The sequence below is a fragment of the Oncorhynchus keta genome, unplaced genomic scaffold (assembly GCF_023373465.1).
Source record: "Oncorhynchus keta strain PuntledgeMale-10-30-2019 unplaced genomic scaffold, Oket_V2 Un_contig_17283_pilon_pilon, whole genome shotgun sequence".
Taxonomy (NCBI): Eukaryota; Metazoa; Chordata; class Actinopteri; order Salmoniformes; family Salmonidae; genus Oncorhynchus; species Oncorhynchus keta.
In genome coordinates, this window is record NW_026280372.1 from 4,926 (window position 1) to 18,977 (window position 14,052).

Consider the following 14,052-nt stretch of genomic DNA (forward strand, 5'->3'; position numbering starts at 1 on the left):
GGGAGCAACATACTGAGGTGGACAGAACAGAGGCCTGGGGAGTTAACATACTGTAGAGGTGGACATTACTGGTCTGGGGAGTTAACATACTGTAGAGGGACAGAACTGGGGGCAATACTATCAACATACTGTAGAGGAACAGAACAGGGGGCATACTATCAACATACTGAGGTGGGACAGAACAGAGGTCTGGGAGCTATCAACATAATGTAGAGGTGGACAGAACAGAGGTCTGGGTACTATCAACATACTGTAGTGGACAGAACTGAGGTCTGGGGTACTATCAACGTACTGTAGAGGAACGAACAGAGGTCTGGGAGTTAACATACTGTAGAGGAACAGAACTGGGGGGTTTACTATCAACGCTACTGTAGAAGGGACAGAACAGAGGTCTGGGTGTACTATCAGCATACTGTAGAAGTGACCAGAACAGGTCTGGGGAGTTTTACTAGGTCAACATAGGTCTGGGGAGAACGTACTGTAGGGTGGACAGACTACCAGAGGTCTCGGGAGTTAACATACTGAGGTGGACAGAATAGAGGTCTGGGGAGTTAACATAATGTAGAGGTGGACAGAACAGGTCTCGGGAGTGCCTAACATAATGTAGAGGTGGACAGAACAGAGGTCTGGGGGAGTATAACATACTGTAGAGGAACGTACAGAGGTCTGGGGAGTATCAACATGCTGTAGAGGTGGACAGAACAGAGGTCTGGGGGGAGTTACTATCAGGCAGAACACTGGGGAGTTAACATACTGTAGAGGGGAGAAACAGACTAGTCCAGCATACTGTAGAAGGACCAGAACAGAGGTCTGGGGAGTTAATACTGTAGAAGTGACCAGAACTGAGGTCTGGGGAGTTAACATACTGTAGAGGGACAGAACAGAGGTCTGGGCATACTATAACATACTGTAGAAGAACAGTACTGAGGTATGGGGAGTATCAACATAATGTAGAGGTGGACAGTACAGAGGTCTGGGCATACTTCAATATACTGTAGAGGTGGACGTACAGAGGTCTGGGGAGTTCAACATACTGTAGAGGAACAGTACAGAGGGGGAATATCAACATACTGTAGAGGAACAGGAGGTCTGGGGAGTTTACTATCAACATACTGTACCAGAGGGGCGTACTATCAGGCCACTGTAGAGGTGGACAGGGGGGGCATTAAGCATACTGTAGAGGTGGACAGAACAGGGGGGCATAGTATCAACATAATGTAGAGGAACAGAGGTACTGGGGGGGCATACTATCAACATACTGCAGAGGAACAGAGGTCTGGGGAGTTAATGCACTGTAGAGGTGGACAGAACTATCAGCATACTGTAGAGGAAAACGAACAGGGGGGTCTGGGGAGTTAACATACTGTAGAAGGACCAGAACAGAGAGGTCTGGGGAGTTAACCACTGTAGAGGTGGAATGAACTGGGTCTGGGGAGTTAACATACTGTAGAGGTGAACAGAACAGGAGGTCTGTACCTGTTCAACATACTGTAGAGTGACCAGAACAGAGGTCTGGGGATACTATCAACATACTGTAGAGGTGGACAGAACAGAGGTACTGGGGCGAGTTAACATACTGTAGAGGGAACATTACTGAGGTCTGGGGAGTTCAACATACTGTAGAGGAACAGAACAGAGGGGGCTAATACTATCAACATACTGTAGAGGTGACAGAACAGAGGTCTGGGGAGTTAACATACTGTAGAGGTGACAGAACAGAGGAGAAACATACTATCAACATACTGTAGAGGTGGACAGAACAGAGGTACTGGGGGAGCATACTATCAACATACTGTGGACAGAACCTAGGTCTGGGGGGACTATCAACATACTGTAGAGGAAGGTACTGGGGAGTTACTATCAACATACTGTAGAAGAACCTACTGGGGAGGGTGGGGGCAGAGGTACTATCAACATACTGTAGAGGAACGTACTGAAGTGTACTATCAACATACTGTAGAGGTGGAATGAACAGAGGTCTGGGGAGTTAACATACTGTAGAGGTGGACAGAACAGAGGTCTGGGGAGTTAACATACTGGGGGGGAGCATATTATCAACATACTGTAGAGGAACGTACTGGGGGGTAATACTATCAACATACTGTAGAAGAACGTACTGGGGGGGCGTACTATCAACATAATGTAGAGGAACGTACTGGGGGTACTATCAACATACTGTAGAAGGAACGGTACTGGGGGTAATACTATCAACATACTGTAGAGGAACGTACTGGGGGCGTACTCATCAACAAACTGTAGAGGAACGTACTGGGGGGCTACTATCAACATATTGTAGAGGAACGTACTGGGGGGGGCATACTATCAACATACTGTAGAAGAACCTACTGGGGGGGTACTATCAACATACTGTAGAGGAAGGTACTGGGGGGGCGTACTATCAACATACTGTAGAAGAACCTACTGGGGGGGGGCGTACTATCAGCGTACTGTAGAGGAACGTACTGGGGGGAACGTACTGGGGTGGGCACATACTATCACAAAATATTGTGAAATATACACAAAATACAGACGCAAATAGTTGCGTGGTGAACACACAAAAAAATATGAATATGTAATTAGTGTCTATTTCACAATAATCTGTGATAGTGTGCTGCAAGGACATATTTGAATATGTTTATACATGAGAATGAAAACCAAGACATTGTGTGTGTGTGTGTGTGTGTGTGTGTGTGTGTGTGTGTGTGTGTGTGTGTCTCACCTGGTAGCTCCCCAGAAAGACAGGCAGTAGCAGCCACCAATACCAGTCTCCTGCAGAGCTGCACACCCCCATCAACAGAGACACCAGCATACCATTGAACCCATGGAGACCTCCGGATACCTCCTCACTATGAATCACACACACACACATCACACACACACACACACACACACACACACACACACACACACACACACACACTAACACACACACACACACATCGAACACACACACACACACACACACACAGAGAGAGAGAAGAAAAGGAAAAAACACCTTACACACGCATTGTAAACAAGAATTTGTTCGTAACTGACTTGTCTCGTTAAATCCTCTCCAGGATCGGTGGGTCCCCTGAGGGAATGTTGAGCTAACGTAGGCTAATGTGATTAACATGAGTTTGTAAGTAACAATTAAATGTCTAGTTAAATTAAGGATACATTAAAATAAAATAAATAAATATACAGGCAGATATTTGACAAGGATATGCCTGTTATTTCTCTGTGTGCGTGTTTGTGTCTCTGTGGTGTTTCTCTGTGTGTGTGCGTGTGCTTGTGCGCGTTTGTGTGTGTGCGTGTGTGTGTGTGTGTGTGCGTGTTTGTGTCTCTGTGGTGTTTCTCTGTGTGTGTGCGTGTGCGTGTGTGTGTGTGTGTTTGTGTCTCTGTGGTGTTTCTCTGTGTGTGTGTGTGTGTGTGTGTGTGTGTGTGTGTGTGTGTGTGTGTGTGTGTGTGTGTGTGTGTGTGTGTGTGTGTGTGTGTGTGTGTGTGTGTGTGTGTGTGTGTGTGTGTGTGTGTGTGTGGGTGTGTGTGTGTGCGTGTGTGCGTGTGGTGGAATTCCACTTTTTTGTCTCATTTCCATACAGGATTTACCCCAGTGTTTTACCTAAAAGGCTCAGACTTATTTACATAACAATGGCTCCTGTAAACGTTCACAGTTTCTCACAAAGCAACTGTTTTGAAGATGCAGAGGTTGCTGATTCTGTTCTTCACAAGTCCTCACAGTCAAGCCATGGAAACACCACTTCCCTAGTTTAAGATAAGAGTGTATAGACCAATGTAAACACTGATGTTATGGTTGAGAAGTCAGCCAGGTCAGCCGTGATTACAAGTCAGTGTTCGACGTCCGTCTGAGGACGTCGGGAGATGATGTGGAAACCGGCCACTAGGGGCAACAGTGAGCTCTGTTACCTTCAAGTAGGTTTTGGTTTTGGAAACCGGCCACTAGGGGCAACAGTGAGCGCTGTTACCTTCAAGTAGGTTTTGGTTTTGGAAACCGGCCACTAGGGGCAACAGTGAGCGCTGTTACCTTCAAGTAGGTTTTGGTTTTGGAAACCGGCCACTAGGGGCAACAGTGAGCTCTGTTACCTTCAAGTAGGTTTTGGTTTTGGAAACCGGCCACTAGGGGCAACAGTGAGCTCTGTTACCTTCAAGTAGGTTTTGGTTTTGGAAACCGGCCACTAGGGGCAACAGTGAGCGCTGTTACCTTCAAGTAGGTTTTGGTTTTGGAAACCGGCCACTAGGGGCAACAGTGAGCGCTGTTACCTTCAAGTAGGTTTTGGTTTTGGAAACCGGCCACTAGGGGCAACAGTGAGCTCTGTTACCTTCAAGTAGGTTTTGGATTTGCTAGGGTGTTGTGCCGGATGGGTGTAAGTATCTGCCTCTGATTCCAAAGGTTACAAGTTCAAATCCAGCAATAGAAAGTTTTTTTTTTTAAGTCTATCCCAAGCCTTACCTTAACCATTCAGAGTTAACGCCTAACCTTAATCATTTGGAGTTAATACCTGAACTTAACCTTAAATTTGAAATTTGACAGTTGGAACAACTTTGAAATGTTACGCTTGAGAAACATGTATTAACGTCTAACATTCTGAACACACCGCTCCCGTCGCGTGCACTCGCGTTGCAAAATAAATGTACACATACATGTTATTAAATAGGCCTGACGGGCCGGCCGAGACATGGGAGTCGGACAAGCTGGCTGAGGCGTGGAAGTCCGACGAGCTGGCTGAGGTGTGGAAGTCCGACGAGCTGGCTGTGGCATGGGAGCCTGACGATCCCGCTGAGGTGTTTGAGTGACGAGCCGTCTGAGGCACGAGATCCTGACAAAACGGCTGAAGCATGATGCGGGGTGGGAGCCTGCCCAGCCAACCGAGGCAAGGACACCGCACGAGCCAGCTAAGGCGTGGAAGCCCCAGACTCAGTCCAGGTGAGTCCAATGAGTGCTGATGCGCGTAACGATGGTGACAGGTGTGCGTAATGATGGGCAGCCCGGCACCTTCGAGCGCCAGAGAGGGGGAGCGGGAGCAGGCGTGACAAGTTCAGAGTTCGTTTTAATATTTCAACCTGCGTGTTCTGATAGAGTCTGGTGTGGGTGGACAAAATCCACATGTGCTCGAGCGGTTTGGTCAGCATGTCATTCTTTAATTTTTCCCCCTTTTCTCCCCAATTTCATGGTATCCAATTGTAGCTACTATCTTGTCTCATCGCTACAACTCCCGTACGGGCTCGGGAGTCCTCAGATACACAACCCAACCAAGCCGCACTGCTTCTTAACACAGCGTGCATCCAACCCGGAAGCCAGCCGCACCAATGTGTCAGAGGAAACACTGTGCACCTGGCAACCTTGGTTTGCGCGCACTGCGCCCGGCCCGCCACAGGAGTCGCAGGTGCGCGATGAGACAAGGATATACCTACCGGCAAACCCTCCCGAACCTGGACGACCTCTAGGCCAATTATGCGTCGCCCCACGGACCTCCCGGTCGCGGCCGGTTACGACAGAGCCTGGGCGCGAACCCAGAGTCTCTGGTGGCCCTTAACCACTGCGCCACCTGGGAGGCATGTCAGCATATAATTCTGATGTGAGACTGTGAGAGCTGGTAGGAAAAGCAGCATGTGTGTGTGGCGTTTCTGTGTGTGTGGCATTTCTGTGTGTGTGTGTGTGTGTGTGTGTGTGTGTGTGTGTGTGTATATGTTTGTGTCTGTGTGTGTGTGTTTGCACCTGTCCTGTCCTATGATAACAGCAGTGAGTGTAGAGGTCAGTAGACCCAGGGTCCCCAGTAGAGCCTGCCAGGGGGAGGCCCAGACCAGTGCTCCCAGGATCAGAACACCACTCAGGGGGTTGTTGGCCAGGATGACCCTGGCTACACCCCGCATGCTCCACTCAAACAGCTGAAAAATGAAGGCCTTGTCTGGAGAGAGGGAGGAGGGGAGGGAGAGGAGTGAGGTGGGGGAGAGGGCGACGGGTGAGGAGGAAAAGTGGGGGAGAGGGAGAGGGGTGAGGAGGAGAAGTGGGGGAGAGGGCGGAGGAATGAGGAGGGGAAGTGGGAGAGAGGGAGAGGTGTCAGGAGGAGAAGTGGGGGAGAAGGAGGAGGAATGAGGAGGGAAGTGGGAGAGAGGGAGGATGAGGGGGAGAGGGGTGAGGAGGAGAAGTGGGAGAGAAGGAGGATGTGGGGAGGGAGAGGATGAAGGGGAGGAGAGGGGAGGAGAGGAGGAAGGGAGGAGGAGTGGGGGAGAGGGGAGGAGGAGGAGGAGGGGGAGAGGGGGAGGGAGAGGAGGAAGGGGAGAGGAGAGGAGGAAGGGGGGAGAGGAGAGAGGATAGGAGGAAGAGGAGAGAGGGAGAGGAGGGATAGGAGGAGGAGAGGGGAGAGGGAGAGGAGGAAGGAGAGGAGGAGTGGGGGAGAGGGAGAGGAGGAGGGGGAGAGAGGGAGAGGAGGAAGGAGAGGAGGAGTGGGGGAGAGGGAGAGGAGGAAGGAGAGGAGGAGTGGGGGAGAGGAGGAAGGAGAGGAGGAGTGGGGGAGAGGGAGAGGAGGAAGGAGAGGAGGAGTGGGGGAGAGGGAGAGGGAGGAAGGAGAGGAGGAGTGGGGGAGAGGAGGGAGAGGAGGAAGGAGAGGAGGGAGTGGGGAGAGGGAGAGGAGGAGGAGGAGAGGGAGGAGTGGGGGAGAGGGAGAGGAGGAAGGAGAGGGGGAGTGGGGGAGAGGGAGAGGAGAGGTGGATGAAGTTGCGACACATTTCTTTTACTTCAAGTCATAGATTCTATTGGAAGTCATGTGACAATTTGGTTAACTATTTTTTTCGTCAGCTATAAGCCACATTTTAAATTGTTTTCTACAATCAATAACTAAGATTCTCCTTTTATTTAAATTTGATTCCTTTCAACAGGACATTGATCTTTCTCGGACTGTCAGAAACAACCTTTTCATTGACCTTTTGCCAGTTTTGATTTGAATGAACGATATCAAGTATTTTTGCCTATTTCAGTATTTCAGTTGTATTGTATTTCATCCATTATGTTCATGGCATAAAAGGTAAGCAACAGCATTTGTGACTATAAAGAGAGGAAGAAGAAAGACAACTGTACCCTCCATGTACTGGCTGAAGTGCATCATGTCTCCAGTGCAGTAAACAAGACTGTTAACAAAATGCTGGCGCATGCCGACTGTCCTCCGGTTCGACTCCGGTTTGGCCTTTTCCTCGACCCACATCCTGACGCAGCGTTAACAGCAGATGGTGACAGCAGCCGGTAACCCCCTGTGTGTCCACGCTTCCGGAGACCGGAGGCTTCCGCTCTCTTTCTCTCTCTCTCTCTCTCTCTCTCTCTCTCTCTCTCTCTCTCTCTCTCTCTCTCTCTCTCTCTCTCTCTCTCTCTCTCTCTCTCTCTCTCTCTCTCTCTCTCTCCCTCTCTCTCTCTCTATTCCCCTCTTCCTCTAAGGCGAGGGTTAACGAGATGACTTATAAACCGGACAGCCAGATAAAGCATTACTGACAGGACGCACGCACGCACGCACGCACGCACACACACACACACACACACACACACACACACCAAAGTCCACAACATTACGCCAAGAACATTAATATGGAACCTTTCTCTCTCTATTTCAATATTTATTTCTCTCTCTTTTTCACCTCTATTTGTTCAGTAACTCGTTCCGTCTGTTGTATTGTGTTTGCAGTGTGAATGTGAGATAGAGGTGTTTGTTATCTTTGTATGATGTGTTTTCACTAGTTATCAGCTTTATGGTCAACTAGCTGTGATAGGAGTCTCTACTAGTTATCAGCTTTATGGTCAACTAGCTGTGATAGGAGTCTCTACTAGTTATCAGCTTTATGGTCAACTAGCTGTGATAGGAGTCTCTACTAGTTATCAGCTTTATGGTCAACTAGCTGTGATAGGAGTCTTTACTAGTTATCAGCTTTATGGTCAACTAGCTGTGATAGGAGTCTCTACTAGTTATCAGCTTTATGGTCAACTAGCTGTGATAGGAGTCTCTACTAGTTATCAGCTTTATGGTCAACTAGCTGTGATAGAGTCTCATTGCTAGTTATCAGCTCATGGTCAACTAGCTGTGATAGGAGTCTACTAGTTATCAGCTTTATGGTCAACGGAGCCAGATAGGGAGTCTTTACTGCCATCAGCTTTATGGTCAACTAGCTGTGATAGGAGTTCTACTAGTTATCAGCTTTATGGTCAACTAGCTGTGATAGGAGTCTCTACTAGTTATCAGCTTTATGGTCAACTAGCTGTGATAGGAGTCTCTACTAGTTATCAGCTTTATGGTCAACTAGCTGTGATAGGAGTCTCTACTAGTTATCAGCTTTATGGCTTAAATGAGCTGTATAGGAGTCTCTACTAGTTATCAGCTTTATGGTCAACTAGCTGCAGGAGTCTCTACTAGTTATCAGCTTTATGGTCAACTAGCTGTATAGAGTCTCTACTAGTTATCAGCTTTATGGTCAACGAGCTGTGATAGGAGTCTCTACTAGTTATCAGCTTTATGGTCAACGAGCTGTGATAGGAGTCTCTACTAGTTATCAGCTTTATGGTCAACTAGCTGTGATAGAGATAGGAGTCTCTGTGGATAGGAGTTCCTCTAAAACATCAGCTTGTAGTATGTCAGCATTTTCATGGTCAACTAGTTGTGATAGGAGTCTCTACTAGCTGTGATAGGAGTCTCTACTATCAGCTTTATGGTCAACGAGCTGTGATAGGAGTCTCTACTAGTTATCAGCTTTATGGTCAACTAGCTGTGATAGGAGTCTCAACTAGCTGTGATAGGAGTTATCAGCTTTATGGTCAACTAGCTGTGATAGGAGTCTCTACTAGTTATCAGCTTTATGGTCATCTAGCTGTGATAGGAGTCTCTACTAGTTATCAGCTTTATGGTCAACTAGCTGTGATAGGAGTCTCTACTAGTTATCAGCTTTATGGTCAACTAGCTGTGATAGGAGTCTCTACTAGTTATCAGCTTTATGGTCAACTAGCTGTGATAGGAGTCTCTACTGCTATCAGCTTTATGGTCAACTAGCTGTGATAGAGTCTCTACTCGTTATCAGCTTTATGGTCAACTAGCTGTGATAGAGTCTCTACTAGTTATCTCTACTAGTTATCAGCTTTATGGTCAACTAGCTGTGATAGGAGTCTCTACTAGTTATCAGCTTTATAGTCAACGAGCTGTGATAGGGGTCAAGCTTTATGGCTGTGATAGGAGTCTCTACTAGTTATCAGCTTTATGGTCAACTAGCTGTGTGATAGAGTCTCTACTAGTTATCAGCTTTATGGTCAACTCAACTAGATGTGATAGGAGTCTCTACTAGTTATCAGCTTTATGTGGTCAACTAGCTGTGATAGGAGTCTCTACTAGTTATCAGCTTTATGGTCAACTAGCTGTGATAGGAGTCTCTACTAGTTATCAGCTTTATGGTCAACTAGCTGTGATAGAGTCTTTACTAGTTATCAGCTTTATGGTCAACTAGCTGTGATAGGAGTCTCTACTAGTTATCAGCTTTATGGTCAACTAGCTGTGATAGGAGTCTCTACTAGTTATCAGCTTTATGGTCAACTAGCTGTGATAGGAGTCTCTACTAGTTATCAGCTTTATGGTCAACTAGCTGTGATAGGAGTCTCTACTAGTTATCAGCTTTATGGTCAACTAGCTGTGATAGGAGTCTCTACTAGTTATCAGCTTTATGGTCAACTAGCTGTGATAGGAGTCTCTACTAGTTATCAGCTTTATGGTCAAACTAGCTGTTATCAGATGGTCAAGGAGTCTCTACTAGTTATCAGCTTTATGGTCAACTAGCTGTGATAGGAGTCTCTACTAGTTATCAGCTTTATGGTCAACTAGCTGTGATAGGAGTCTCTACTAGTTATCAGCTTTATGGTCAACTTTAGCTGTGATAGGGAGTCTCTACTAGTTATCAGCTTTATGGTCAACTAGCTGTGATAGGGAGTCTTACTAGTTATCAGCTTTATGGTCAACTAGCTGTGATAGGAGTCTCTACTAGTTATCAGCTTTATGGTCAACGAGCTGTGATAGGAGTCTCTACTAGTTATCAGCTGTGATAGGGAGTCTCTACTAGTTATCAGCTTTATAACTAGCTGTGATAGGAGTCTCTACTAGTTATCAGCTTTATGGTCAACTAGCTGTGATAGGAGTCTCTACTAGTTATCAGCTTTATGGTCAACTAGCTGTGATAGGAGTCTCTACTAGTTATCAGCTTTATGGTCAACTAGCTGTGATAGGAGTCTCTACTAGTTATCAGCTTTATGGTCAACTAGCTGTGATAGGAGTCTCTACTAGTTATCAGCTTTATGGTCAACTAGCTGTGATAGGAGTCTCTACTCGTTATCAGCTTTATGGTCAACTAGCTGTGATAGGAGTCTCTACTAGTTATCAGCTTTATGGTCAACTAGCTGTGATAGGAGTCTCTACTAGTTATCAGCTTTATGGTCAACTAGCTGTGATAGGAGTCTCTACTAGTTATCAGCTTTATGGTCAACTAGCTGTGATAGGAGTCTCTACTAGTTATCAGCTTTATGGTCAACTAGCTGTGATAGGAGTCTCTACTAGTTATCAGCTTTATGGTCAACTAGCTGTGATAGGAGTCTCTACTAGTTATCAGCTTTATGGTCAACTAGCTGTGATAGGAGTCTCTACTAGTTATCAGCTTTATGGTCAACTAGCTGTGATAGGAGTCTCTACTAGTTATCAGCTTTATGGTCAACTAGCTGTGATAGGAGTCTCTACTAGTTATCAGCTTTATGGTCAACTAGCTGTGATAGGAGTCTCTACTAGTTATCAGCTTTATGGTCAACTAGCTGTGATAGGAGTCTCTACTAGTTATCAGCTTTATGGTCAACTAGCTGTGATAGGAGTCTCTACTAGTTATCAGCTTTATGGTCAACTAGCTGTGATAGGAGTCTCTACTAGTTATCAGCTTTATGGTCAACTAGCTGTGATAGGAGTCTCTACTAGTTATCAGCTTTATGGTCAACTAGCTGTGATAGGAGTCTCTACTAGTTATCAGCTTTATGGTCAACTAGCTGTGATAGGAGTCTCTACTAGTTATCAGCTTTATGGTCAACTAGCTGTGATAGGAGTCTCTACTAGTTATCAGCTTTATGGTCAACTAGCTGTGATAGGAGTCTCTACTAGTTATCAGCTTTATGGTCAACTAGCTGTGATAGGAGTCTCTACTAGTTATCAGCTTTATGGTCAACTAGCTGTGATAGGAGTCTCTACTAGTTATCAGCTTTATGGTCAACTAGCTGTGATAGGAGTCTCTACTAGTTATCAGCTTTATGGTCAACTAGCTGTGATAGGAGTCTCTACTAGTTATCAGCTTTATGGTCAACTAGCTGTGATAGGAGTCTCTACTAGTTATCAGCTTTATGGTCAACTAGCTGTGATAGGAGTCTCTACTAGTTATCAGCTTTATGGTCAACTAGCTGTGATAGGAGTCTCTACTAGTTATCAGCTTTATGGTCAACTAGCTGTGATAGGAGTCTCTACTAGTTATCAGCTTTATGGTCAACTAGCTGTGATAGGAGTCTCTACTAGTTATCAGCTTTATGGTCAACTAGCTGTGATAGGAGTCTCTACTAGTTATCAGCTTTATGGTCAACTAGCTGTGATAGGAGTCTCTACTAGTTATCAGCTTTATGGTCAACTAGCTGTGATAGGAGTCTCTACTAGTTATCAGCTTTATGGTCAACTAGCTGTGATAGGAGTCTCTACTAGTTATCAGCTTTATGGTCAACTAGCTGTGATAGGAGTCTCTACTAGTTATCAGCTTTATGGTCAACTAGCTGTGATAGGAGTCTCTACTAGTTATCAGCTTTATGGTCAACTAGCTGTGATAGGAGTCTCTACTAGTTATCAGCTTTATGGTCAACTAGCTGTGATAGGAGTCTCTACTAGTTATCAGCTTTATGGTCAACTAGCTGTGATAGGAGTCTCTACTAGTTATCAGCTTTATGGTCAACTAGCTGTGATAGGAGTCTCTACTAGTTATCAGCTTTATGGTCAACTAGCTGTGATAGGAGTCTCTACTAGTTATCAGCTTTATGGTCAACTAGCTGTGATAGGAGTCTCTACTAGTTATCAGCTTTATGGTCAACTAGCTGTGATAGGAGTCTCTACTAGTTATCAGCTTTATGGTCAACTAGCTGTGATAGGAGTCTCTACTAGTTATCAGCTTTATGGTCAACTAGCTGTGATAGGAGTCTCTACTAGTTATCAGCTTTATGGTCAACTAGCTGTGATAGGAGTCTCTACTAGTTATCAGCTTTATGGTCAACTAGCTGTGATAGGAGTCTCTACTAGTTATCAGCTTTATGGTCAACTAGCTGTGATAGGAGTCTCTACTAGTTATCAGCTTTATGGTCAACTAGCTGTGATAGGAGTCTCTACTAGTTATCAGCTTTATGGTCAACTAGCTGTGATAGGAGTCTCTACTAGTTATCAGCTTTATGGTCAACTAGCTGTGATAGGAGTCTCTACTAGTTATCAGCTTTATGGTCAACTAGCTGTGATAGGAGTCTCTACTAGTTATCAGCTTTATGGTCAACTAGCTGTGATAGGAGTCTCTACTAGTTATCAGCTTTATGGTCAACTAGCTGTGATAGGAGTCTCTACTAGTTATCAGCTTTATGGTCAACTAGCTGTGATAGGAGTCTCTACTAGTTATCAGCTTTATGGTCAACTAGCTGTGATAGGAGTCTCTACTAGTTATCAGCTTTATGGTCAACTAGCTGTGATAGGAGTCTCTACTAGTTATCAGCTTTATGGTCAACTAGCTGTGATAGGAGTCTCTACTAGTTATCAGCTTTATGGTCAACTAGCTGTGATAGGAGTCTCTACTAGTTATCAGCTTTATGGTCAACTAGCTGTGATAGGAGTCTCTACTAGTTATCAGCTTTATGGTCAACTAGCTGTGATAGGAGTCTCTACTCGTTATCAGCTTTATGGTCAACTAGCTGTGATAGGAGTCTCTACTAGTTATCAGCTTTATGGTCAACTAGCTGTGATAGGAGTCTCTACTAGTTATCAGCTTTATGGTCAACTAGCTGTGATAGGAGTCTCTACTAGTTATCAGCTTTATGGTCAACTAGCTGTGATAGGAGTCTCTACTAGTTATCAGCTTTATGGTCAACTAGCTGTGATAGGAGTCTCTACTAGTTATCAGCTTTATGGTCAACTAGCTGTGATAGGAGTCTCTACTAGTTATCAGCTTTATGGTCAACTAGCTGTGATAGGAGTCTCTACTAGTTATCAGCTTTATGGTCAACTAGCTGTGATAGGAGTCTCTACTAGTTATCAGCTTTATGGTCAACTAGCTGTGATAGGAGTCTCTACTAGTTATCAGCTTTATGGTCAACTAGCTGTGATAGGAGTCTCTACTAGTTATCAGCTTTATGGTCAACTAGCTGTGATAGGAGTCTCTACTAGTTATCAGCTTTATGGTCAACTAGCTGTGATAGGAGTCTCTACTAGTTATCAGCTTTATGGTCAACTAGCTGTGATAGGAGTCTCTACTAGTTATCAGCTTTATGGTCAACTAGCTGTGATAGGAGTCTCTACTAGTTATCAGCTTTATGGTCAACTAGCTGTGATAGGAGTCTCTACTAGTTATCAGCTTGATGGTCAACTAGCTGTGATAGGAGTCTCTACTGGTTATCAGCTTTATGGTCAACTAGCTGTGATAGGAGTCTCTACTAGTTATCAGCTTTATGGTCAACTAGCTGTGATAGGAGTCTCTACTAGTTATCAGCTTTATGGTCAACTAGCTGTGATAGGAGTCTCTACTAGTTATCAGCTTTATGGTCAACTAGCTGTGATAGGAGTCTCTACTAGTTATCAGCTTTATGGTCAACTAGCTGTGATAGGAGTCTCTACTAGTTATCAGCTTTATGGTCAAGCTAGCTGTGATAGGAGTCTCTACTAGTTATCAGCTTTATGGTCAACTAGCTGTGATAGGAGTCTCTACTAGTTATCAGCTTTATGGTCAACGAGCTGTGATAGGAGTCTCTACTCGTTATCAGCTTTATGGTCA

At 45.2% G+C, this 14,052-nt stretch overlaps 1 protein-coding gene across 1 annotated transcript; it reads right to left on the bottom strand.

Annotated features, from left to right (window-relative positions):
- Positions 1-2,719: 2,719 nt before the first annotated feature.
- LOC127919630 (urea transporter 2-like) lies at positions 2,720-7,336 on the bottom strand (the record flags this gene model as incomplete). The annotated part of the gene is made up of 3 exons (XM_052503371.1): positions 7,076-7,336; positions 5,717-5,906; positions 2,720-2,846 (listed from the first exon to the last, which is right to left on the bottom strand). Coding segments are annotated over exons 1-3 (441 nt in total), but the record flags the coding sequence as incomplete, so codon positions are not given.
- Positions 7,337-14,052: the final 6,716 nt, after the last annotated feature.